Genomic DNA, 22392 nt, shown 5'->3' with positions numbered 1-22392 from the left:
TGACAGACTGTTTCCTAAAGGATTACATGTTGCCAAAGAAGTCCAGAAGAATTAGGATGTTATCCACAGTTAACAGCTTAGAGGGTAAGCTGCAGAGACAGGAGTGGTAGCCCAGAGAAAACACCACGAATGATACTTAGCAAGCTCTACAAAGTGTTTGTTGATTGAAATGCTACCTACTCTTATTACCCAAAATAAATGTTCTTATTCGGCTTTCAGTTTTTGAGGATGGAATTTAAATTACACTTACACAAACACACACCCGAAATACAGGTGTCTAAGTTGGGCATTGTTAAAACCCACCAACCAAACATTAGTCCAAACCAGTTTAGTACGTTTTCTAGGGCCTCTATTACTCACCTTCTTTTCTACTTCTTATAGATTATCAACAACTACGCGCGTGAAGTCAAAAACATGGGAAAGGCGAAAGAGGAATTCTAAAACTGACGGGGCAGAGGGTGGCTCTGCTTTAAAAACCGGGGTTGGGGAGATACCTGGTTTTTGAGGTGAGTCCGGCGGGCGCAGGAGCTGGTAACAGGAACGGACGCACTCGTAACGGTCTCTGGGATGGAAATCTGGTGAGAGGGTCCCTCAGCCTTCTTCTCTATGCCTACATAGGAAGGACGCCTGGTAATGAGCAGAGCCTGCTCCACAAGTTGGGAAAACCCGCAGCCGCTGCAGCAGCCTGTGCATCAGTGGCTGAGCAGGCGCCTTGGCATGCACCGTTCCCTTGGCAACAGGAGCTTCTTCCGGTACTGAAGCCACGCCTCTCCGGGGTCTTGGCGAGTCAGCCGTAGCGCTGTCGCTTCTGGGAATGAAGAGCTCCGGGAAAAGGCCAGAGGCCCGCGGAGGAACTATACTTTAAAGAAACGTGTGCGCAGAGGTGGCAGGGTGAGCCGCCGATTTCCCGCGAGGAGCCTTGCGGTTCCCAGAGAAGCATGCTGGGAGTTGTAGGCGCACGCACAGCTTTCTGGGAAGCGTGGGACGTTCGCGTGCGCTGCGTGTGCGTCGCGCGGCGCCGGTCTCACTGGGGATGCTGGAGGCTGGCGGCCGGTGTGGCGCGGAGAGCATCGTGACCGGGCACCGGCGCAGCGTAGCGGCAACGACTGCAAGACGCGACTTCCCCTCCTGGGGCAAGATGTGCGCTGGAGTTGCCCGGCTGCCCGTCGTACCGACTTTCCTCTGGGCTCTGCTAGGCCTCCCCGTGAGTCCCGGAGAAGTGAAACTGCGAATATGGCAAGATGGAGGGGAGAGCTGGCGTCAGAAGTGAAGGCGTTGCTCGGCTGAGAACGCGTAGCCTGCCCAGGCCGCTGAGCTGCCTGGTGTCCGGAAGAGGTTGCCGCCAGGCGTAATCTCCTGTGAGTGGATTACAGTCTCCAGAATCACGTCGGCAGGTGGTCAGGAAAGGCATCAATAGTCAATAAAGTTGGCCACCTTCTTAAACGGCACCTGGATTTTCTAGTCATAGTCACAAATTATCTTCAAGTAGAAAATATTTAGCCATACTTTTCCCCACATCTTTTATTATTCCGTTTTCCAAAGGACACATTACAGATGCAGTCATTTTAATAAAGGTCTAGCCTTTCAATCTGCCCAACCCCACTAGCCTCAACCCCAGTGAATCATCCTCGTGGTGTTCTTCAAATAGGGGTTTTATCTCTTCTTTTTGTTTTTTTGGTTTGCTTTGGGTGTAGGATTTCCTCCCTTCTCCCTCCGCCCCTCTCCCAGACCCTTTTCAACTAGCATTATGTTTACTACAGTACCCGCTCTTTGGCCTGTTGATTTATTTGACCTATTAAATAGACAAGGAGCGTGCAAAAGGAGACTAGAAGGAATTCTGTCAAAGGAATATGGTAGAGGCGAGGGTTGTAAGCACGTGATTATGGGGCGATTTATCTTTTGTCACTTGCCCAAATTTCCAAATGTGATTGTCATTTTTACAGTGAAAAAACAAAAGCGGTTCTGGGTTAGTGATTGTTGTTGAAAGACAACAAAACTAAAAAAGACCGTATAGATGTATATCAACATATAAATGTCCTTGTAAAAATGGTGTATGGAAATCCATTATTTCCTACTCTGTCGTTTTAAGCCAATTTACCCTTCTCTGTGCTTCTATCCTCACCTTCAAAAATTTAGTATTCGTCTTATCTGGTAGTTCTGAGTATTAAAGAGTAACAAATACAAATGTTTGGCACATATTTATTGTTCAATAAATAATATCCTGTCTTCTTCTGTCATGAATTTTTATTATATAAACAAAATTGACCCAAAACCTAGCTGTCGTGGTTCTTTAACTTCTGAACTTCTGATCCTGAATGCATTGACACGGAGGTTTTGATCACTTTTCTGTGTGCCTGGGTGTTGTGACTCATTTTTAAGAGATGGAAGCTAATGTGCTTATAGCCAGAATATAACAGTTTTTTTCTTAGAGATAGGCAGATATATTTCAGAAAACTTTCATAGGCAAACTCAAATTTTGCTGCCTGGAGCTGATATTTTCTGCCTGTAGGTTAAGTTCGTCTCTTTTGGCTTAGTACAAAACATTTGGTGAAGAGCATCCAACTTTTCAGGAAACCAAGGCAGATAGATAATTCTTTTACAAAATTGTAGCTAGTCAAATAGTTATCTTAGATAAGGATAGTTGATAGATGGCTTATTATTAGAGGTAAATGTTATGAAATATAACCGTTTATTCAAATAATCTGGAAAAATGTCAGCCTTGAAAATGTTAACCTTAAAAAAACATAAAGGCCACTGGGTGCGGTGGCTCACACCTGTAATCCCAACACTTTGGTAGGCTGAGATGGGAGTATCTCTGGAGGCCAGAGGTTGGAGACACCATCTCTATTAAAAATAATCATGTGATAGACAGTTCCAAATTGATCTGAGAAGAGTTTATGCTAATTTGTACTCCATCAACAGTGAATCAGTGAGCCTATTTTCCCACACTTTCCAAAAAATGTGGAATTTTACAACAAAATACATATGACTAAAGAGAGGATTATTTTAAAACTTGATTTATTACATCTCTGTCATGGTGAGGAGATGTGAAATGTTATCTTTGTTGGGGGGGGAAGTTGGGAGAGAGAAAATAGAGTCCCCTTTAAATGAGAGATTTAGGTCTGTTCGGTTTGACTTGGCAAATTTTCAAAAATCATTTGACTTTGGATGTAGCTCAAATATGGACTGTCGTATGTAGATGGTATACTGTTGCAATTGCTCAATTTTGTCCTCAGAAAACTGAGATTGCATATTAAATGTTTAAAACTCTTTGTGGAAATAAAATAAAAAAAAAAATCATGTGGTTGAATCTGCTGTTTGAATCTGCTGTTTTGGTGCTTTGTCAGCTGAAACTCAGGAGTACATTCAGAGGCTCATATACACTTGTTCCACTTGATTTAAGAAGTTTGACTATTCATTTTATTATGACAATGACAAGCTCTAAAAATGCTACGTGATTTTCTTAAAGCTACTTAACTGTAACAGAAGAGAATTTTAGGCACTTTCTTACCACTTTTAATTTCATACTGGCTTTTAGAACTGTAGTAAGAAAATTATAAAAAAGAAAAAAGATACAATGAATACAGCACTGTTCCGATTAATTCAGGATACTTATAGTGTTATTTTCTCACCAGCAACTTTTAAAAGAATATATCCATCTCAAAAAAAAAAAAAGAATATAAATAATCCCTGATTTATAACTTAGTGCAAGTTTTTGGTATAAACCTTGGTCTAAAGCCATGTTTCAATAGTTGATGTTATGTGTACCTTTTTTTCATCTGCAATTTTTGTGCAGTACTGCCTTTGCAAGGAACACTTTACTTGAATCTCACAAAATATTTTCCAATATAAAAATCACTACAAAAATATGTACCAGTTTTTTAATAGTGATTTCTGTGAACCTATGTCTAAACCTAATGACATTATTTCAAAAAATTACAACTATGATATTGCATCCATAATTACTAAATTATCTAAAGAACATCCAGGTTTATTAGATCAAAAAATAAATTGCATTAAGTCTGCATAAATACACAATACAAAAAAGTCACAAATTCAACCACCAAAACTGTAACTTTTATTTGCCAATAGATATTTTAATAAACGGCTTACTCCATCTGTAAGACCCTGATAATGCCTCTTAGGAAATCATAGAAAAATAAAATACAATAATTAGTAATTTGTACGTTGTACAAAAATCTTACTATGTTGCTCAGCAGGTAGTTTGCTAAACACCATATTCTTTCAGCAAATAGATGATATATGTTATGCAAGTCACCACAAACAACCCCTCATATTGAGAGCTGAGCATTCTATAACACTATTAACTTGTAAGCATGCCAGCACATGAAAATTTACATGGAACATCATAATATTATAGTAGATTTTGTAAGATAAAAATAGTACCACCTTCATATAAGTCTGGACTACTTCACTGCTATAGTAAAGTAGATAATAGGTAGGATTGCAGTTCAATTGTTAACACCTTTTTACTTTGTTTATCGCTCTACCGTATAGTGATTACAACCAGAAAAGAGAACATAGGCTGTGTCAGGAACCTGAGTGGAAGGCATATTTTGAAGCTATAAATGGTGATAGAATACCAAAGAGAAAAACATAAAAACAGTGCTATACTTCCTTATTCTCATAGATAAATCTTTTCCCCCTTTTGTAAGAGCAGATGGGTACAGTGCTAAATCCTTCATTAATAATAAATAGCTTCATGACAAGTTACAAAGATGCTTTAAAAATCATATTTGTACTTACAGGAAGGAAAAATATTTTTAGCTGTTCTTTTTTATTAGTCAAATATAGCTCTATGAGGGATTAAATATCTCAATCTAAACAGATGTTATTGAGGCATTTTATATAAATACACTATTTAGTTTTCATACACTTTAGGATTTGTGCTACGAAGATTTTATAACATTTTGAGTGCACTGCAATTGTTGATACCATCTACCATTTAAAATTTGATGTGGTCATTTAAATATTCAAAGTGTTTAATCAAATACATTTTATATGTACATGTATATCTTTATATTTTTGGCTATGCTAGACCAGCAAAAAATGGAGAGCAATCTCATTCCATTATTCACAATCTAATTTCACATCAAATCCAAATAATAATGAATCTTTAAATTTCGACATATTGAATTACATACAACCTGGAGATATATATACACACACATACATGTATGTATATGTATATAGTATACGTACATATATACATATATATCTTTCTTTCGAGAAATAAAGCAGCAAACACAATTAAAAGATCACATCTTTCCTGTAGGCTAGAGAGGGGCACAACAAAAAACCAACTGTATTGCCCGTGTGTTTTCCCTAAATGACAGAAGGTATTGATGTTTTCCATATGAAAACAAAATAATTTTTACTAAAAGGTTAGTTCCTGTTTGTCTTTTATTTTAAAATTTATATGGGACCTCAATCCCCTCCCAAATAGTGTTGAAAAAAGTGACAGGTTGATTAAACAATATACATCTTTCAGGATTAAACTAATTTTAATTTTGATAGGCTTTGAATTATAACAATAGCTACAAAATGTTTCTGCCTTTTAATCTGTAATAGATGAAAGTAAAGAAAATAAGTTTTTATGGTATTGAGAAGTTCTCAATCTCTCCATTATGGAAAGAAGGACTCTTCTCAGAGTCCTTGCAAACCACGGAATTCAAAGTTTCGGGTCTCCCAATAAGATGTCTCGAAAATATTTAATAAAGATGCCTTTAAAATATTTCATCAAATATATATTCACTTTCCTATTATCCAGGTACTTACATATGTCTCCTCTAACCTGCACACCCTTCTCATCCTCCATATGACTTTTATCTCATTCTTGATTAAAAAAAAAAAAGAAAAAAACTTACGTAGTGACATCCTTCCCTTTCTACCACAAATATACCAACCTTTCTGTACATTACACACACTGCCTTCCCTTTCATTGGAGTTCTATATTCCTGCACCTATCAACAAGGAACCCCCTACTTATGCTCTGAATCGCAACTCCTCTATCTTTCAATGCCTTTGTTACAATTATCATCTCTCTTGCATAATCAGTTTTCCCATCTGCCAAGCCATTTTCATTAGTAAATATGCTGTAGCATCCTTAAAAAACAATTCCTTGACTTCCATTCTCCAGCTAGTATCCCATTTCTCTGCTCCCTTTACATCAAAGCTTTCAGAGAGGTTTTTATAGATCCTGACTTCACCTTCTTCCCTTACAGCTCCTCTTAATCCATGTTAGTTAGGATTTGACTCTACTATTTCATAGCGACTGTCCTTGTTAAGGTCATCAACAGTTTGCATGTTGTGAAATCCCATGGGCATTTCTTTGTTCTAATCTTGACTTCTTATAAGAAGTATTTAATTCAGATGAGCAGCTGCATTTCCTTTTTCTCTAGCTTACTTAATACTCCATTTCTTCTGTTTAATTCTAATTCCCTGCTTAACTATTAAACATTCGAATACTACAGAGTGCAATCCTAGGCATACCTCTACAGGCTTCTCCTAGGTGACTTCCAAACTTTAAAAACCATATATATACTGACGCCTTCCAGATCTTGAAGTAGTGAATCCACCATGTTTTTGCTTGAATTACTGACCCTATCTCCTTTTTGCCTCTCTTTGCCTCATCTCAGTGTACCAAGAACACTGTTGTCTACTCTCTAACACCCCAAATTTTCACTCATTAACGATTTTCCTCTGCTTATAATTTGATTCATTAAATGTTCCCTCTGCTTGTAATGCTCTTCCTCCAAATCTTGTCATGGATGTTTCCTTCATGCTTTTCAGATATCAGTTTAAATGCTGTGTCCTTAATTTCCTCTACCACGTAAAGGAGCCACAGTCATGCTATGCCACGTTTTAAATTATCAGCACAGCACATAACTATTTCTTCATTGTGTGTCTTTGCCACTAGAAGGTCAATACCATGAGACAGAGACTTTGCTTGTCTTGGTCACCATGTATCCTCAGGGCTTAAAACCGGACAATGATACATGGTACTGTTCAATAAACAGTTGAATGGAGTGAATGCATTTACAGATAAATATATTTTTAAAGTAAATCAGTATGTCGTTTTTAATATATATATATTATAAAATTTAGGATTTATACAATTTTGGACCAGTAAATAGACATGATCTCCTTTAATTTGTTGTTGCTGTGGTTATATTTGTTACATAGTTTAAAGAGAGTAACACTAAATTTTGACTGATGTTTTTGGTTGTTATATAATAGATACCTTATTACTGCATTTAATGGTAGAGTGATCAAGGTTGTAAGATGAAAAGGCTTTTGGAAACTCTGAAGAAAATAAGCAAATACGTGTAAATACAGTGGCTTTTCCCTCGTGTTTGAAGCATCATATTTGGTAAAATTTTAAAAACTGAATAAGCAGTAAGTAGTGATAAGTAATTATAAAAAATATATGTTCTTTTTTTGAATTTATAACATCCAATGGAGGATTTTCATTTTGCATTTCCTTTCATGGGAAAACACCTTCTCTAGCAAAATTTAGGGTATATCAGACGAATATTAAATAAAAGAAGAATAACTTCAAAAAGAATAACTTCTAGCCACTGTGCTATAACACTTGGTTTCAACTTCTTTGAGAGTTGGAAACTTACAAGCCTTATGAGACTGAATTGAAATATAAAAAATACGGTGGCTCTTTTTTAAAATACTTAAAACACCTGGAAAGAGAAGGCAGTCTTCTTGAAAGAATATAAACATTTAAAGATCAAAATACATCACAAAATTAATATGTAAGTACTATATTTTTAAGCACTTAAGAGTATGTATACAATTAATACAGTGCTTAAAATCAGGATAAATTGATGCTAAAGGATGCTTTCAAGTAAGTTCCTTTTTATACATCTTATATATACTATTTTTACATTTAATAATGGCAGGAAAAATTCTCTTTATTATCCATGGGATAATTTATTAACATGTCTAAAGTGCTATGACAGTCCAATATTCAATGTATTATTGTTTGAATTTTTGACAAATTATTTGATTATATATGTTTGGAAAACAAAGGATTAATATGGAAATGTTATGAATTTTGATGACTTGTTCTATTACAAAGCATTTTGAAAATAAACTTTTTCCTATTTTGATATTTTGATGAGATTTCTTTCTAATTTTATATATGAATACATATTTTAACACCTATTAGTGTACTGATTTATATTAGAGATTCCCATCCTTGAAATGAACTTTAGTTTCAAAATTATCAGTAAGAATACTCTGACATAATTTTTATTCATTCTTTTCTAGCAGTTTTTAAAATGAATAACAATTTTAAAACAAACTCCTCTTTGTACTGTATTATTGTTTAGTGTTTTCCTTAATTTTAGTGGAACTTAGTTTGTTGCCAAGTTCTGCATTCTTGTTTTGCCTCTGATTTTTCAAAAAATGAGGTTACTATAGCAAATATACCATAATTAACATTTTAGGAGACACGGACTGTTAAAAATTCTTCCTTCAAAATTCAAAATTAAACTGTCGAAGTTTTCACTGCATACAAAATTAAAAGTAAGTATAATTTATGTAAAATGTCCCAAAGATATTTATATCCCATATATATTCAAGTTTTTTCAGTGTCACAATCCAAGGTCAAATGTGATTAACAAAATGAATAATAATGTGTCCAAAATCAATAACATACAGTAATCTTTTCCATCAAGTGTTACTCATGTTCATATTTGTGAACACTGCTCAGGTGTTGTGTCCTACTCCCCCTGAAAAATGCTCCCATTTCACATTTTGATTTTTTTTAATCTAAGAGGCCTAAAAACCATAAAATTTTATCAAAGCTACATTTTGTTTGGTCAAAACAAAATGAGAGTTTTGCATAGTATGAATATATTAATACAGTTTTCTTCAAAGACATATCTGGCATGGGAAGAAAGAGTACATTAAAATAAATTCCAAACTTCAATGACAAACAGTTATATACATTAAAACTTACTTTCCATGCAGTGCAGCAATTTTAAAAAGCCCCAATGATTGTTTATTAACTGTATATGATATTCAGCATTATCTTAAAGATTCTATGAGGATATTGCAGTAATAGCCCTAGATAATATACCAATGAATATTTAAACAGTTAAATTTAACAATGCACACATCAGTCACATTGACAGAAAAAAATAGCTTGTTCAGTTACAAATTTGTTAGCAAATTATTGGCCATTGATTTTTGTTATAGAACTTCTAAAGACTACAATTTTGAGCCGACTTAAAGACAAAAACAATATGGTAATCAATAAAGCATGCACAGTTAAAGAAAAACTTCTTCATGACTTTAGTAATTATATTACTGGGTAGATGAGAATTCTAAAGATAGCAAAAGTTACTACTTTGAAAAATGAGCTAATATTATGGCTTCTCTGATTAAGTGAATGAAGATGTGTTTAAATGAAAATTTAATAAAAGCGATTTCTATCTAAATGCATACAGTTCATCCTACAAATTACTAAATTTAGAAAAGAGATTTTTAATTATAAAAATAGTGGAAGAGGAAATATTAAATAAGGTAAAGATCTTAAAAGTGTGGTGTTTGCTCATCTTTACAAATTAACATTCTTCTCCCTATCATGATTTTGAAAAATTAAATGATATTGAGTCTTTATAGAACACAGACAAACTAAGACTGTTCTAAGGTTGATCTACAAATATGGAACAACTTGTAGAGAAATGTTTACATCAATTTGCTTCTCGCGTAAGCTCATATTTAACTCAGAAACAAAGGTATCTCTCTTCAGTTATTAATACCTAGATATACAAGTTGAATGGAATGTATGGAAAACGATTCTCATATCCTTGGAGTTCTCTCTATAACAATGTATTATTTTGGGATAAAGATAGTTCTCATTTCAATGACGGATAATGAGATAGAGACTCTGTTGCTAACTCAGTAGGAATCCTGAATTAGAGTTGTCTTCCTTTTATTATTTTGTAGAATATTCTATCTATAGTTATATCTCAGTGGTTCTGATTTGTTGAGATGATAACTTATTATGTAACCAAAAATGAGTTTATTATGACAAATTAAAAATGGCCAGAGATTACAAATAATGCAGAAAATACAGGTAATAACAGAGTTTTACTTTAGGGAAGATTTTCACTAATTCTGATATTTTTCTAACTTACAACTCCTGAGAAGATTGTGTTGTTAATTTGTACTTTATTTTAATCAAATGTAGAAGCCACATCTTTTTTTAACGTTGAAGAGCTATCTTTCCTCCTCATCTGTCAGGTGATTTTTCTCTTTGATACCTTTGTTATTCTTAAGAATGAATTAGTTGTGTCTAAGGGTAATGGAATTCTTTGAAACTTTCTCTATAATGAAACAAATCAAAAGTTCTCTTAATGATGTAGAGATTTGGTACTCTGATTAATCAGTGTGAAAATTCAAGCAAGAGCCTTTCCATGTTTTGTTTAAAAGGAAACTGCTTTCAATGGGACACTGCAAAAAATCACTTGATGTCACTGAGATAGACAAACTTTGTAGTTGACAGATTCCTTTTTAAAAGGTAAAGTTTATTCATTTCATAGTGCTTTGCCTTCCTTAGTAATTGAAAAGTTTTCTCTCTTTTTTTCTGATTTAAAAATGTAATTTGGATTGATACTGGTAAGCTAAAGAAGTTCCAAATATATTCTAAAATCTCAAAAAAGCAAATGCTAATAAAACAAAAACTCTTTTGAATTAAGAGGAAAGAACCCAGATCTTTCCATTAAGACATAAATGTTCTTTTTTATACATTTTATATAAACTCATTGTCAATTTGAAGATAATTTACTACTCAGAAAAAGATGATTTGTTAAAACTACATTTTGATGACCAATAACTTTTTCTGGATCTTTTAATTCTTTCCTCAGATATATGTATATTGTGCCACATCTACTTATAACAAAAAAAGTTAATTTTTATTCTGGGAATTTTTTGAAACATCTCATCAATACTTTTTTTTAAAGTTAACAGTAAGAAAAAGATGGGGTGTTTACTTTTACACAATATAAGATGTTTCTATCATTTCACTTACTAATATGTTATAGTCAGGAGTAATCAGCTATTTCCCTTGTTAAATGAATGGAGTTTGAAAGGATTTTACACTACCATTGCAGTTCATACTTATCATCATGTTGCCTAGAGCCAGTGAATAAGCTTGAACAGGAGATTACTCAAGAATTGCTCTTGAAAAAAAGCTAATGTTTTTTAACAGGAGGCACCTTTGAGGTAGCGAATCCATATACAAACTGATAGGTATGCCACTAGACAATAAAAATCTGTGATTTCTGCTGAGAAAAACTGTTTTAGAGAAACCAGCAGGGATTACGGGGTGTTTGGGAAGAATACTATGAGAATTTTAAGTCCAAAAAAATTGCAAATCCAATTCCCACTGGAGGAAGTTCCTATTTATTTCTTTATATTCTATGGAAAGTACTATCCCCTATTGACATGGCAACCATAGCAAACATAGCAAATAAAGCTCTAAATTATAATAATGAGAGTTACCTGAAGGCAAGGACAGCACAACCAAACTTATCTTTGTAGTATAATTTGGTGCATATAGGAGACGTTCCATAGATATTTGTTAAGCTGAACCTGTATTGTCTTTGCGTAACATTATAAAGATTGAAAAATTTTTGAGAGTGTTGCTCATAAGAACCAAAAATGAGGTGACTTCAGTGCCTTGTGTTCTTGTGGAAGAATACCATCAATGTAACCCAGTGTACTCCTCTACCTTTTGGAGTCTTCATATTTAAAAATATCAAAATGTCTTGTGATTCAATATAAAGTAATATGAGTCTCTTCTACTTCACGGAATTGGAGATGGGAAATGTTAAGATGCTCCTACTGCAAGAAGTGATACTTCGCTTCTAATCTCTGATCTATAAAGACATGGACCAACTGTGAGTTTATAATAACAGATATTGATCTTAAGATACTAATTTTTAAAAATTAATTATAAACTTCCTTAGTTAAAGCAACTGAAAAAGACCATCATCATGATCCATTTCAGAATTACTTTCCAAAGAACTTGATTTCAAGTTAAGGAACAGCCAGAACCCATATCCTCTGTAAGTGTAAATGTTCTCAGTTATGTAATAGAACCCAAAATATTAAAGATTTTTCAACATCTCCCTGTCCCAAGCCCCTTTGAAGGAGATCTACACAATCTTTTCAGATTTGTTGTGCTACCTTTCCTATGCTGATGGGGATAACGTGTGATGTGATAGAAGCTGAGAGGAATAAAAAGACAGGCTGGGGATTAAAAACAGGGCTGAGAAGTCTTCGAAAATTTAATAAAAGAGGCGAAAAGAACTAACTCAGCGAAAATTATGAGATGAGATTTAACTGACTGCCTTGCAGAGCAGAAATCTGGCAGGAGAAGACACCAAAATACATTTTTAGGAAATGTGGTTGGGTGATACGTAAAATAATTCATTCTTCACCATCTCTTCTGAAGACTTTCTTTAGGGCCTTTGTTTTTCAAGGATCAGATTTGGATTTGTTTTCCATTCATGGGCTGAGATAAGTTTTAAGGCTGTTGCTGGAGGCATTTTTATTCAGGTTATACTTTGATAGATTTTAAAGAGTGATGCAAAGTGAAATAAGATGTCTTATTTTGATTATGGAATGTAGAACATTTATCACCAGTTGTAACTCAGTGCAGAAGTGCTGTAAGTCTTGATTTGTGTTAAACCACAAGAATTTTGCAATTTGATTGCTTTTTTGAATGATTTAAATACCTTATCTTGCTCCTTGATGGTACATTGTTTTTACATTTTTTTCCAAATATGACTTATATTATGAGATAAGGAGTTCACTCTAGACTGAAAATTGATCATTTAGAAAATAAAATGAAAATGATTTTTGACTGTCTGGTTTTAAAATCCAAAACACTCCCTCATTAGCATAGATGAAGACATTGAAAATAAAGTAGGTATATGAGCCTATATGCATATTTTAGGTATCAAAGATTATTCCTGAAGATTTGTGATTCATGGAAATTACTTATTTTCTTTTTATAATTAAGTTTTATGCTTTGCATATTAAAACAGATTTCGTTTCATATAAAATTTTCAAATGAATTTGGCATTTTAACTGTTAATATTCCTGGATATGGTAATACTCCTGGGATCATGGGGTCTATGACTAGTAGGCAGTAAATAAATAGATATCCTTATATTTTAATGTTTCTGTTTAATCTGGCACACATGTTTCAATCTTGCTGTAACCATGATGAAGTTCAAAGTTACATTTAAGATTATCATGCTTACAGTTCTGAAAAATAAAAATATAATTTAAAAGGAATTTTGAAGGAGGCATGACATGAGAGACAAAGCAAAAATGTCATTTTATGATATATAAAAAGATGCTAGAGAAAGAAAAAAAGAAGTACAAATTAACCAGATGTAAAACAGGATCATCAGGCATTTTAAAGAAAAAAAATTCTTAACAGAGAACTTTAACCTTGCAATCACTGAATGCTCATCCCATAGAAGTGTAAATAATTTAATAGAATTTATTTCAAGGTACACAGATGGTGCTGACAGAGTCCTGTGGAAGACCATATTATTCTATTCCTTATTTTTCTAAATACCTTTTTTGTATTATAAAAATAAATATATGATTAATAAATTTAATCTGTTTTATATCTGTTCTTATTTAATATATATTTGAAGATAGGTAAATATGGAAATTTTATATTTCTTCTAAATGTATCCAGATTTGTGTAAATGGATCAAGCAAACTGCAGAGAGTCTATGAGTGATGCACAACCATGTAGGTTGATGGCTGGAAAATGTGGCTAGCTATATCTGGCACACTTACATAAAAAGTGATGGATTTCCCATCCCTCCTACCTTTTTTGTGTATTATAAGAAATATCTAAAGACTCTTCCTCCTAGCTGTACACATTTGTTTTGAAATGAGAAGGATTAAGCTGTGGTAGACAAAAGCCAGGAGATAAGTCAGCAAAAGAAAATATGCAGAAGGGTCTAGTATAATGGGACAATCAACAAAATCTAAATATAAGAAAAAGTTAGGCTCCTTTATAAAACAAAAACACTACTATGACCAAGAAAAAGGAATTTAGATAGGAATTTGAGAATGTGGGTAGGGCACCATTATAGCTGAGATCCAATAAAAGCTAATTTATTAAATCAGCATTAGACAACCTACTCTGTTTTTTTCTTTCAACACATTTTACTTACTCTTCCACCTAAAACAGTAGACATTTTTTTAGTTTTACAGGGAGGCGCTGATTTTATAATTTAATTTGTTCATAAGATATAGCACTATTTTGATAAGCGGACTCAGCTTAAATCACTTAAAAACATATTCACCTTTTTTTATAGCCTCTCAGAAGATTATGACAACACCACACCTTAGCTGTGTTCTCATTTTTATGTTATTGTATGATGGACCCAGGTTGACACATTATGTTCATGCGTAAGATCTGTTTATATACTCTTTGGAGTATTCATACTTGTTCATGTAACTTATTTTTGCAAAGAAAACATAAGAATGCTTAAACTTGCAAAATGCACCAATACCAAATGGTCAGCCAGGTATGTTTATTTTCTTGGGCCACCATGTATCTATCCTAAAGTTCTGTTTATATTAAATTAATTAATATTTTTACATTAAATCTAAGGGTATAATTATGTATTTTATCCAAAGCAATTCTACTGAGAATGACTAATTTTCTCAGTGCCTTGATAATTACTTTTGCAAACTTGTGACAATGCACAAAGGGAAAAGTCATGGCTTTATCCCAAGCTTTCCTCTATGAAAACCATTAGATCGATGAAGTCACTCTTGGTCTTTCTATGGGTGGTCTTCATAAGGTAGTAGAGAAAAATACTACAGTTAGTAAAAAAATAAAAATAAATAAAATTAGAGGTGAAAAGCCTTTATACTACCACCTATTATGAAATATGTATGACACTATAAAGTTAATTTTTAAAAAATTGACAAACCCAGGCTCAGAAGATTTAAAAACACAGTATTTTTTCCTCCCTCCCTAACAACCCCCTTCTCACCATAGTCATACCTCACAAAAATTCATTACATGATATCACTGGTCATTTCTGCAAACAATTCTAATAATATCAGGCACCAACTGTAAAACTATTAAAAAAAAGTAACAATACAACCAATAGAGCTGAATATAATTATCTAAAAACCAAACATTTATGTCAGTTTGGAAGCTACTTGATCACAAAACCTGAAAGAAAGGTCAACTAGTTCGTTCTCATCTACCATCACACTCTACATACATCACTAAGGAAGCCCCAACTGGATAAATTCCTTTAGGTGAAGTCCGTGAACACTTCCCATATACTGCTTATACAAAATTACACATCCATGCTGAGTTATTTACCATTGCGTAGCAATAATCTTCAGTGGACCAGGGTTTTATTTGCAGGTTATTCATAGAGGATTTATGTAGCATGATTTTAAAATCCTGGTTGGAAGCATAAACATAAGTTGTGTGCCTATAGTCTGAACAGAAGACTGCAGTTTGTGAAGCAATGTTTGGAGAATCAGAAGAGAGGGAAGTAGAGAGGATATCGTTCATTTTAGAAATGCTGAGGCACAAAACACAGGTGCTTGTGGTACTTTCATACATGAAATCCCTTCTCCTGTATGTGCATCATGTGTAAACGTAAAGTCTGTATACTGCTGACTATGCGTCTCTGGTGTCCAATGAGTATGACTCCAATTCTTCTAATGTCACTGAGAGATCGAGAGAGCGAGAGAGAAAGGGAGAGAGAGAGAATATGAACATTTAGATCTGATAAGCATGTGAGATAAAATGACTATTTAGATGCATTAAATAAGCACCCTGCCACAGTGGCCAAAAATGGTGTAGCTTACTTGTTAAGCAGAGATCTAAATGAGCAGCAGAAGTTTATTATCTTTTTTCCTTTTCTCTGGATCCACAGAATGCATAATCTCATATGTAACAATCTATATTTTTCCATTTCATACACAGGTACTTATGCAATATTCAGATATTTCATAGGCCTACACCTGTATAATTTAGGTCATGATATACATTTGCAACAACATTAGCAAAACGGTGAGTATGTAGAATGGAAGGTATAATGTGAACTCCATTTGATTTCTCATGGATTTTTGATAATCTGGAAAAAATGCCCTTATGTTGTACTATATGTAACTGCCATTAGTGTCTTAAAATAATGGCAGTTTAATATGGTTCAACCGTTTAGTCTTTTAAGCACACATTAAGCATTTTCATTGCAGTAGAAAATGGTTGATCATTATAATATCTAGAAGGAGCTCTGAAAATAACATAATATTGCGTTGTTATAGAAATTGATTATGCAATATTAGTATATGTGAATAATAATTTGCCAAGGTAAAATTAACATAAAGCCTATGAATTGGATGACAGTAATATGCATTTTAGAAAACATTTAAAATATTTTAAATAGCTATTTGAATTAAATATATTCTTTCAAAGAATAATAGATAAAAGTGTAGTGTCCAACTTCCACTAGAATGATAGTCAGAAATGTGAGGAAAAGACTTGGAAATTACCTCCTAGCCTAAAGAAAGGTGTTTTAATATAGCATTTGAACTTATAATCCCCAGCAGGGCATCTAGTTACCTTAATAACCCTAGTATCACTTACTCAATGCTCATTCTTGAAATCAGGTCAAAAGTTGTAAATCCTGCCGCCATGAAGTTATTCTTGTATTGCCCCATCTTTATAGAATCTAGCCAATCACCAACCGTGACAAACAAAGGATATTCGGTAACTTCACCAGGGGACTCTGGCATTCTGTAAGAAAACAAAACAAAAAACAAAACAGAACAAAACATGGAGAGCATTTAAAGGCCAAATAAAGCAGGAATCATGGAATTTTCTTTTTCCTTTTACAATATTCTTAAATCTAATGTTTTTATTCCCCACTTAAAAGTCTCTGATTTTCTATCTTACTCAAATAAGTCACTTTAAAAAAAATATTTATCAAATCAGGCACTTACCTGATGGAACACTTTTGCCTTTTTGTGCTTTTTGCTAGTACTGGGCCTTACGCTGATTTTTTTTTCTTTTGAATTTTTATTTGATGGATCTTGAGAGAACTCAACATCTTGCCAGCTCCCTTGTTATTATTATTATTTTTTCTCTTGCATAAAATTCTGTTTTGAAACTTAAGGATCAGCTCATTCCCTATCCCCACAAGGAGGGTAACTAGCCACAGGATGTTCACTCTTCCCCGTTCTGACCTACCCCTGAATCCATGTCCTTTTCTACATTTGCTGTGATAATTCTTCTCCTTCTTCTGGTGAATTCATTGATCAAACTTCCATTTATTTGTTCTCAAACATTCAATAATAATGTAACTGTTGTTAAAATGTAATTTTTGTGTCATAGAGTTCAGTTGCATGAATAAGATTTACACACATACAAACAGAGGGTAATGTCCCCAAAACACAGATACTAATAAGGCACAAAACAACGCAAAATCAATGTTAGGTTGGATTAACAAGAAAATGGATCTTAAAGGCAATGATAGAGCAATCTTTATTTTTGTCTCTCAAATCTGATGCAAAGGGCAGTATAAAGGTATTACTTTGGAAAGGCTAGGGTACACATGTGCTTATATATACATACATACATGTATTTATATGCAATATGTATGAAATAGTTATATATAATAGCTTAAGTTAGAGAGAATAAAAACAGAATAAATCTTAGAAATTATGGTAAAAGTAACTCAGAATTGTGTATGTAAGCCATTCTGACAATAAATTGTATTCGTTTCTTTACATAATTACATAAAAATACACATTAATTTTGCATGTTTTAAAAAAACACTTGGTCGTAAAAGTGCTTTTATAGTATGTGAATGTGTTACTAAACTCTAGGGAAATAAATACATCATTTAAAGAATTCTTAGCTTTGTAATTTATATTAACTAGTAAAGCAGTAACAACCTTTAAGAAAAGTTTAGTGTTTAAGTTAAAACAATATATTCGAAGTAATGAAAAACTTCCTTATTAGAAGTGAATCATTTAGTTATTTTTATTAGACTATTGAAGTTAGTCCAACTTTCATTTACTTTGCTTTTTAAAGTTTCATAAAGTTAAAGAATGAAGGAGACAATCAGAACCATAGATTTTAATGTTCATATTTGGACTGTTTTATCAAAATGTTTTTACCGTTCACATTTGAACTACTTCAACTTTAGCAATTGATAAGCGCTGGGCACAGATGATTAAGCCTTGTGAAGTACCAGTTTCCCCACTGTGAAGCAGAAGATCATATACATGCTATATAACCTGGTATGGTTCTACTAATAACATGGGAATTGGGTCCTAAGGTTAATACTTAAGGTAAAAACTGAAATTTCCTAACCATCAAAATTACTCTTAAAAGTCCTTTAAATCACCCTAAAATCACCAGCTCCCCAGTCTTTTAGGAGCACAAGTTGTACATGGTATAACTCCTGAAGATTCTGAAGGGTGCCCCTTGGAATTCAGCACAAAGTCCCTAAGTAAAGGCCAAGAATTCATTTATTTGGTTTTCCTTTTATTACCACATTGATCGCCTTTCTCTAAACTGAGGTCTAGTTGAAGGTGGCGATACGCTGAACAGAGATGACAGATGACAGGGTGAGGTTGTACTCTTTATATACGATTGCAATTAAATTAAATGCGTATACCTTGTGATTGATTACACAGTACTCCATATTGGGTCTGGTTATCCTTAACAGTGACTTCTCTCCTTTTAAACACTACTCAATTCTATTACATTTCCTATTTGGAAGCTGTTAAGCTGCATTGTTTTCTCCTGTACTGCAGATTGCAATGCTATTTGATTGTGGGCTGTTTCATTCTAATTAACATCAAAATGATTCATGAGTTTACCTAAAACAAAGATCCGTCATGTTCAAAGATTGGACATTTATCACAGCATCTGCCAACAAATACTTGAATTGTTGCTGTATTTATTCAGTTTCCTAGAGGTGTTTATGTTAATGAATATTGTCAAATAAAAATTCACATGTAAAATACAAAATAATAAAGGTCTCCATGAAGACTGAAGCACATTTTTAAGTTGTAGCGTTTTTCAGAGTCTTCACTGCTCTAACGTGCACTGTAAATATCTAAGAGAATTCAGGATAGTTTCTACATTATTTTTCTAAATTATTTGACCAGTTTCATGGAATATATCATACTTAGCTGACCAAGGATAAATATAAAAATGACCAGGATATCCTTGTTGCTTATTAACATAAATAAACCCACACATGTTAGAAAACTGTCCTATTTCAAAACAACATGACCCTCATACCTTTTAAATGCTTGTCAAAGTAGTTTGTTGAAACTGAACAAAATTAAAAGAATGTATTAAAGTGACTTTTCCTTTATACTCCTATGCCATTCTCGATGCACCGACATAGTCAGATGGCTTCTACTTTTCTCTCCTGAGATGACACTGGAATAACTCTTGAAATTTCACAATTTCATATAATTGGTGAGTAGAAATGTAACTTGCTAATTTTATGTCCTTAGGACAGAAAAGTCATGAAAGGACACTCTGTATATTAAATGACTTAAATGGCGTCTCTCCCTTGTTGAAAAGCATCTACTATTTGCTTCCAGAATGTTTCAATACCATAATTCCCTTTCTCTCCACAGATCTTCAGTGACCTAGTTACTCTTTGGCCTTTATACGACTGCCTTGGCAGTTGATTTAGTAAGGTCAAGGTCCCCTCATTGTTCACAGCCATGGTGCAATAACTTTTCTTTCACCTTATCTTCTAAGGAAGTTGAAAAATGTTGCTATTTTCTGGCTTCGAGGGCTTCTGGGACCATTATCCTTACATGCATTCTCCGGAATATTGCCTAATAAACAATAAATGCCCTTTCTTATCAAACATGTACAGTGATAAATTTAGTTTGCTATGTGCTGAGCATGTAGAAATTTGTGCTATTTGGTGATTAGTGAATACTGCCCACCTGAGAAATATTACAGCAAAACCTGCAGCTCACGTTTTAAATACATCTTATAGAATAGAAGGTCAAGGATCAACCTTTTCTCAGAAAAATGAGAATGGGCTAGAATTAGGAAATTTCATGTATAATTGCAGTGAATTTAGATTATAGAAAGGTCAGGAGTCTAGGTATTATAAGTAATGTTGCAGTTTAAGGTGTAATAAATATGCAATTCCAATACAATAAAATATGTTAAAAATGAATAGCTCTGATGGGAGTCCAGAAGTTTTTGTTCCGATGAGCCCTTTGAGTTCACAATTATACTAACCTTTTAATTTGGAAGTTTCTTAGCTAAGTCATCAATATATTATCAATACTAACATTAAAGAGTGAGAAGTGTTTTATTCTCAAAAGTTCTCCATGTTTTATATTCATCATGTAAATATAAAATAGTAATAGACATACTAAAATGATTCAAGAAAAGTTATATTTTGAGAAACTCTATTGCAAGCTAAGATTCTGTTTTAAAATGACACTCTCATATGCTTAAAAGCTTTTTCTTCTCTTACTGCTCTAATACAGCTTCTTCTTTCCTAGGTCATTCATGTACATATGATTAGCAGAAATGTACAGACAGGGTCCATTTTATTTTATATTGCCTTTGTTTCACATATTCATGAATGTATGCCTTGTTTCAACAGTCTTCATATTCAAATGGGTGCATAGTATTCTATATGTGGATGCCTAATGACTTGCCAATTCTCTAAAGTTAAACTCTTAGATTGCTAACAGCACGCTTTTAGTAGACATGAGTACGTAGTCTTAGAGCATGTTTCTTTTTGTGTCAGTTGAATAACTTCTTTGGGAAAAATTCATAAGACAGAAGAATATTTTTTAAAGAATAAGGGAAAACTCCCTGATGGCAGGAACATATCTTTCTTTATGTAGGCACTCACGTAACACAGGAATTCATTAAACATAGAAATTCATTAAACACGTGATGACTCAGACTTGAATATTAAATTCTCTACAGAAAAGTTTGGTCCATAACATGATGGCTGATTCACAATGAATATTTTCATTTAATTCCAATAAATAAAAAACCTAGAAGAGTAAGTACCTGTTGATATAGTGGTCAACTTATTAAATAATATGCCGTTTATTCAAACTCTTCCTTGTCTTGTGAAAATGTTTGTTTATTCTGTCTTTATACGTTTCAGGGTGTAGAAAGAGGCCGTGTTAGGTGGAGTTGGGCAGCATAGGGTTAAGGTTTCACCTGCAATTATAACCAGACTTAGAGCCACAACAGCACACTGACGTCACTCAGGATGGCTGCTTTTACATGGGCTTCTCACTGCGTGACTCAGGGACTACACTTCATCCTACTTATTTAATCCAAGAAATAATTTTGTAATGCATACACTATCTACATACCCTTTGAAGAAAGAATTTACTTAATCATATATATTTTTAAAAGTCCTCTCTACAATTAAGCCTAACATTCAGTTTGAACACATTAAATAATGAAATAATTTTGATATTTAAAACATTTTCAAAGTGTAATTTTACTCAAAGGGCTATAACATCCCAAATGCATAGAAATATACTATATATATGGATATTTTGTGCTTGTTGGCAATATACATTTGTTTCAAAGAGTCTAACTCTCCACATTGTTAAGGACATTAATTATTTTTTGTCAGTCTTTTATTTTCAGTAAGTCTTCGATTGTTTTTTTTATTGATATGATTATTTAAATGTAATAAGGCTGATAACTAGTGGAAAATATGAAGGAATGAAAATTAAAATCTCAAAGCAAAATTTAAAGTTGTAGATATGTTTGAACATCAAGAGAGACAGATGCAGAGCAGAGATAATACTTATTAAAAATCTCCCATAATTCCCAGTAGAGTATCCAGCACCTCGTTCCTACAACAGAGTAATAGACCCCTGAACTTCAAGAAAAGCCTGCTTTTGTGAGGAAATAATCCAGGGTCAGAAAATAGGTTCCATGTTACATGCCAACTGCAATTCATTGGCAGTGGTTGTCAAAATGTGGTCATGAGAGGGATACTAAGGCAGCTTCTGGGCTTAGCAGGAGAGTGTTATGATGATTAGCAATGTCTGCCATAGTGAGAAAAAGTAACAAAACGTATTTGCCAGCACCAGAAAAATTCAATCTACAGAAATGCCTGAGGACATAATTCCGAACTATGTGATGTTACTGCCATATTTTCCTCATTTGTCTGTATTGTTGCCATTACTACTTTTCTTTTTCAAGTAATGTTCTTCAAGTGGCTGGTCATTTTAGGAGGGTATTTAGGGGATATATGGACTACGTATTTTCTTTTTTTTTTTTTTTCCCATTTATTTATT

The 22392-nt window shown here is 33.5% G+C and overlaps 2 protein-coding genes across 5 annotated transcripts in view; both read right to left on the bottom strand.

The window, feature by feature from the left end:
- Positions 1 to 940, bottom strand: part of ARL6 (ADP ribosylation factor like GTPase 6) — a 41978-nt gene extending 41038 nt beyond the window's left edge. Inside the window, exon 1 of one of the 2 annotated variants that reach the window (XM_017546192.2) lies at positions 495 to 940. The gene's annotated coding sequence lies outside the window, so the exon portion shown is untranslated. The remainder of the gene's footprint in view (positions 1 to 494) is intronic. The other variant, XM_017546193.2, reaches the window with a different exon arrangement.
- Positions 941 to 15029: 14089 nt separating this feature from the next.
- EPHA6 (EPH receptor A6) overlaps positions 15030 to 22392 on the bottom strand; it is a 980105-nt gene continuing 972742 nt past the window's right edge. For all 3 annotated transcript variants that reach the window (XM_017546189.2, XM_037744876.1, XM_017546191.2), the window contains 2 exons: positions 16703 to 16852; positions 15030 to 15780 (listed from right to left, as the gene is read on the bottom strand). In XM_017546189.2, the coding sequence (XP_017401678.1) occupies positions 15666 to 15780; positions 16703 to 16852 (265 nt within the window). In that variant the 3' untranslated portion in view covers positions 15030 to 15665. The remainder of the gene's footprint in view (positions 15781 to 16702; positions 16853 to 22392) is intronic.

This window comes from Cebus imitator, unplaced genomic scaffold, assembly GCF_001604975.1.
Source record: "Cebus imitator isolate Cc_AM_T3 unplaced genomic scaffold, Cebus_imitator-1.0 Scaffold188, whole genome shotgun sequence".
Lineage (NCBI taxonomy): Eukaryota > Metazoa > Chordata > Mammalia > Primates > Cebidae > Cebus > Cebus imitator.
The sequence above is the reverse complement of the archived record's forward strand: the minus strand, read 5'-3'. Positions and strand labels throughout refer to the sequence as shown.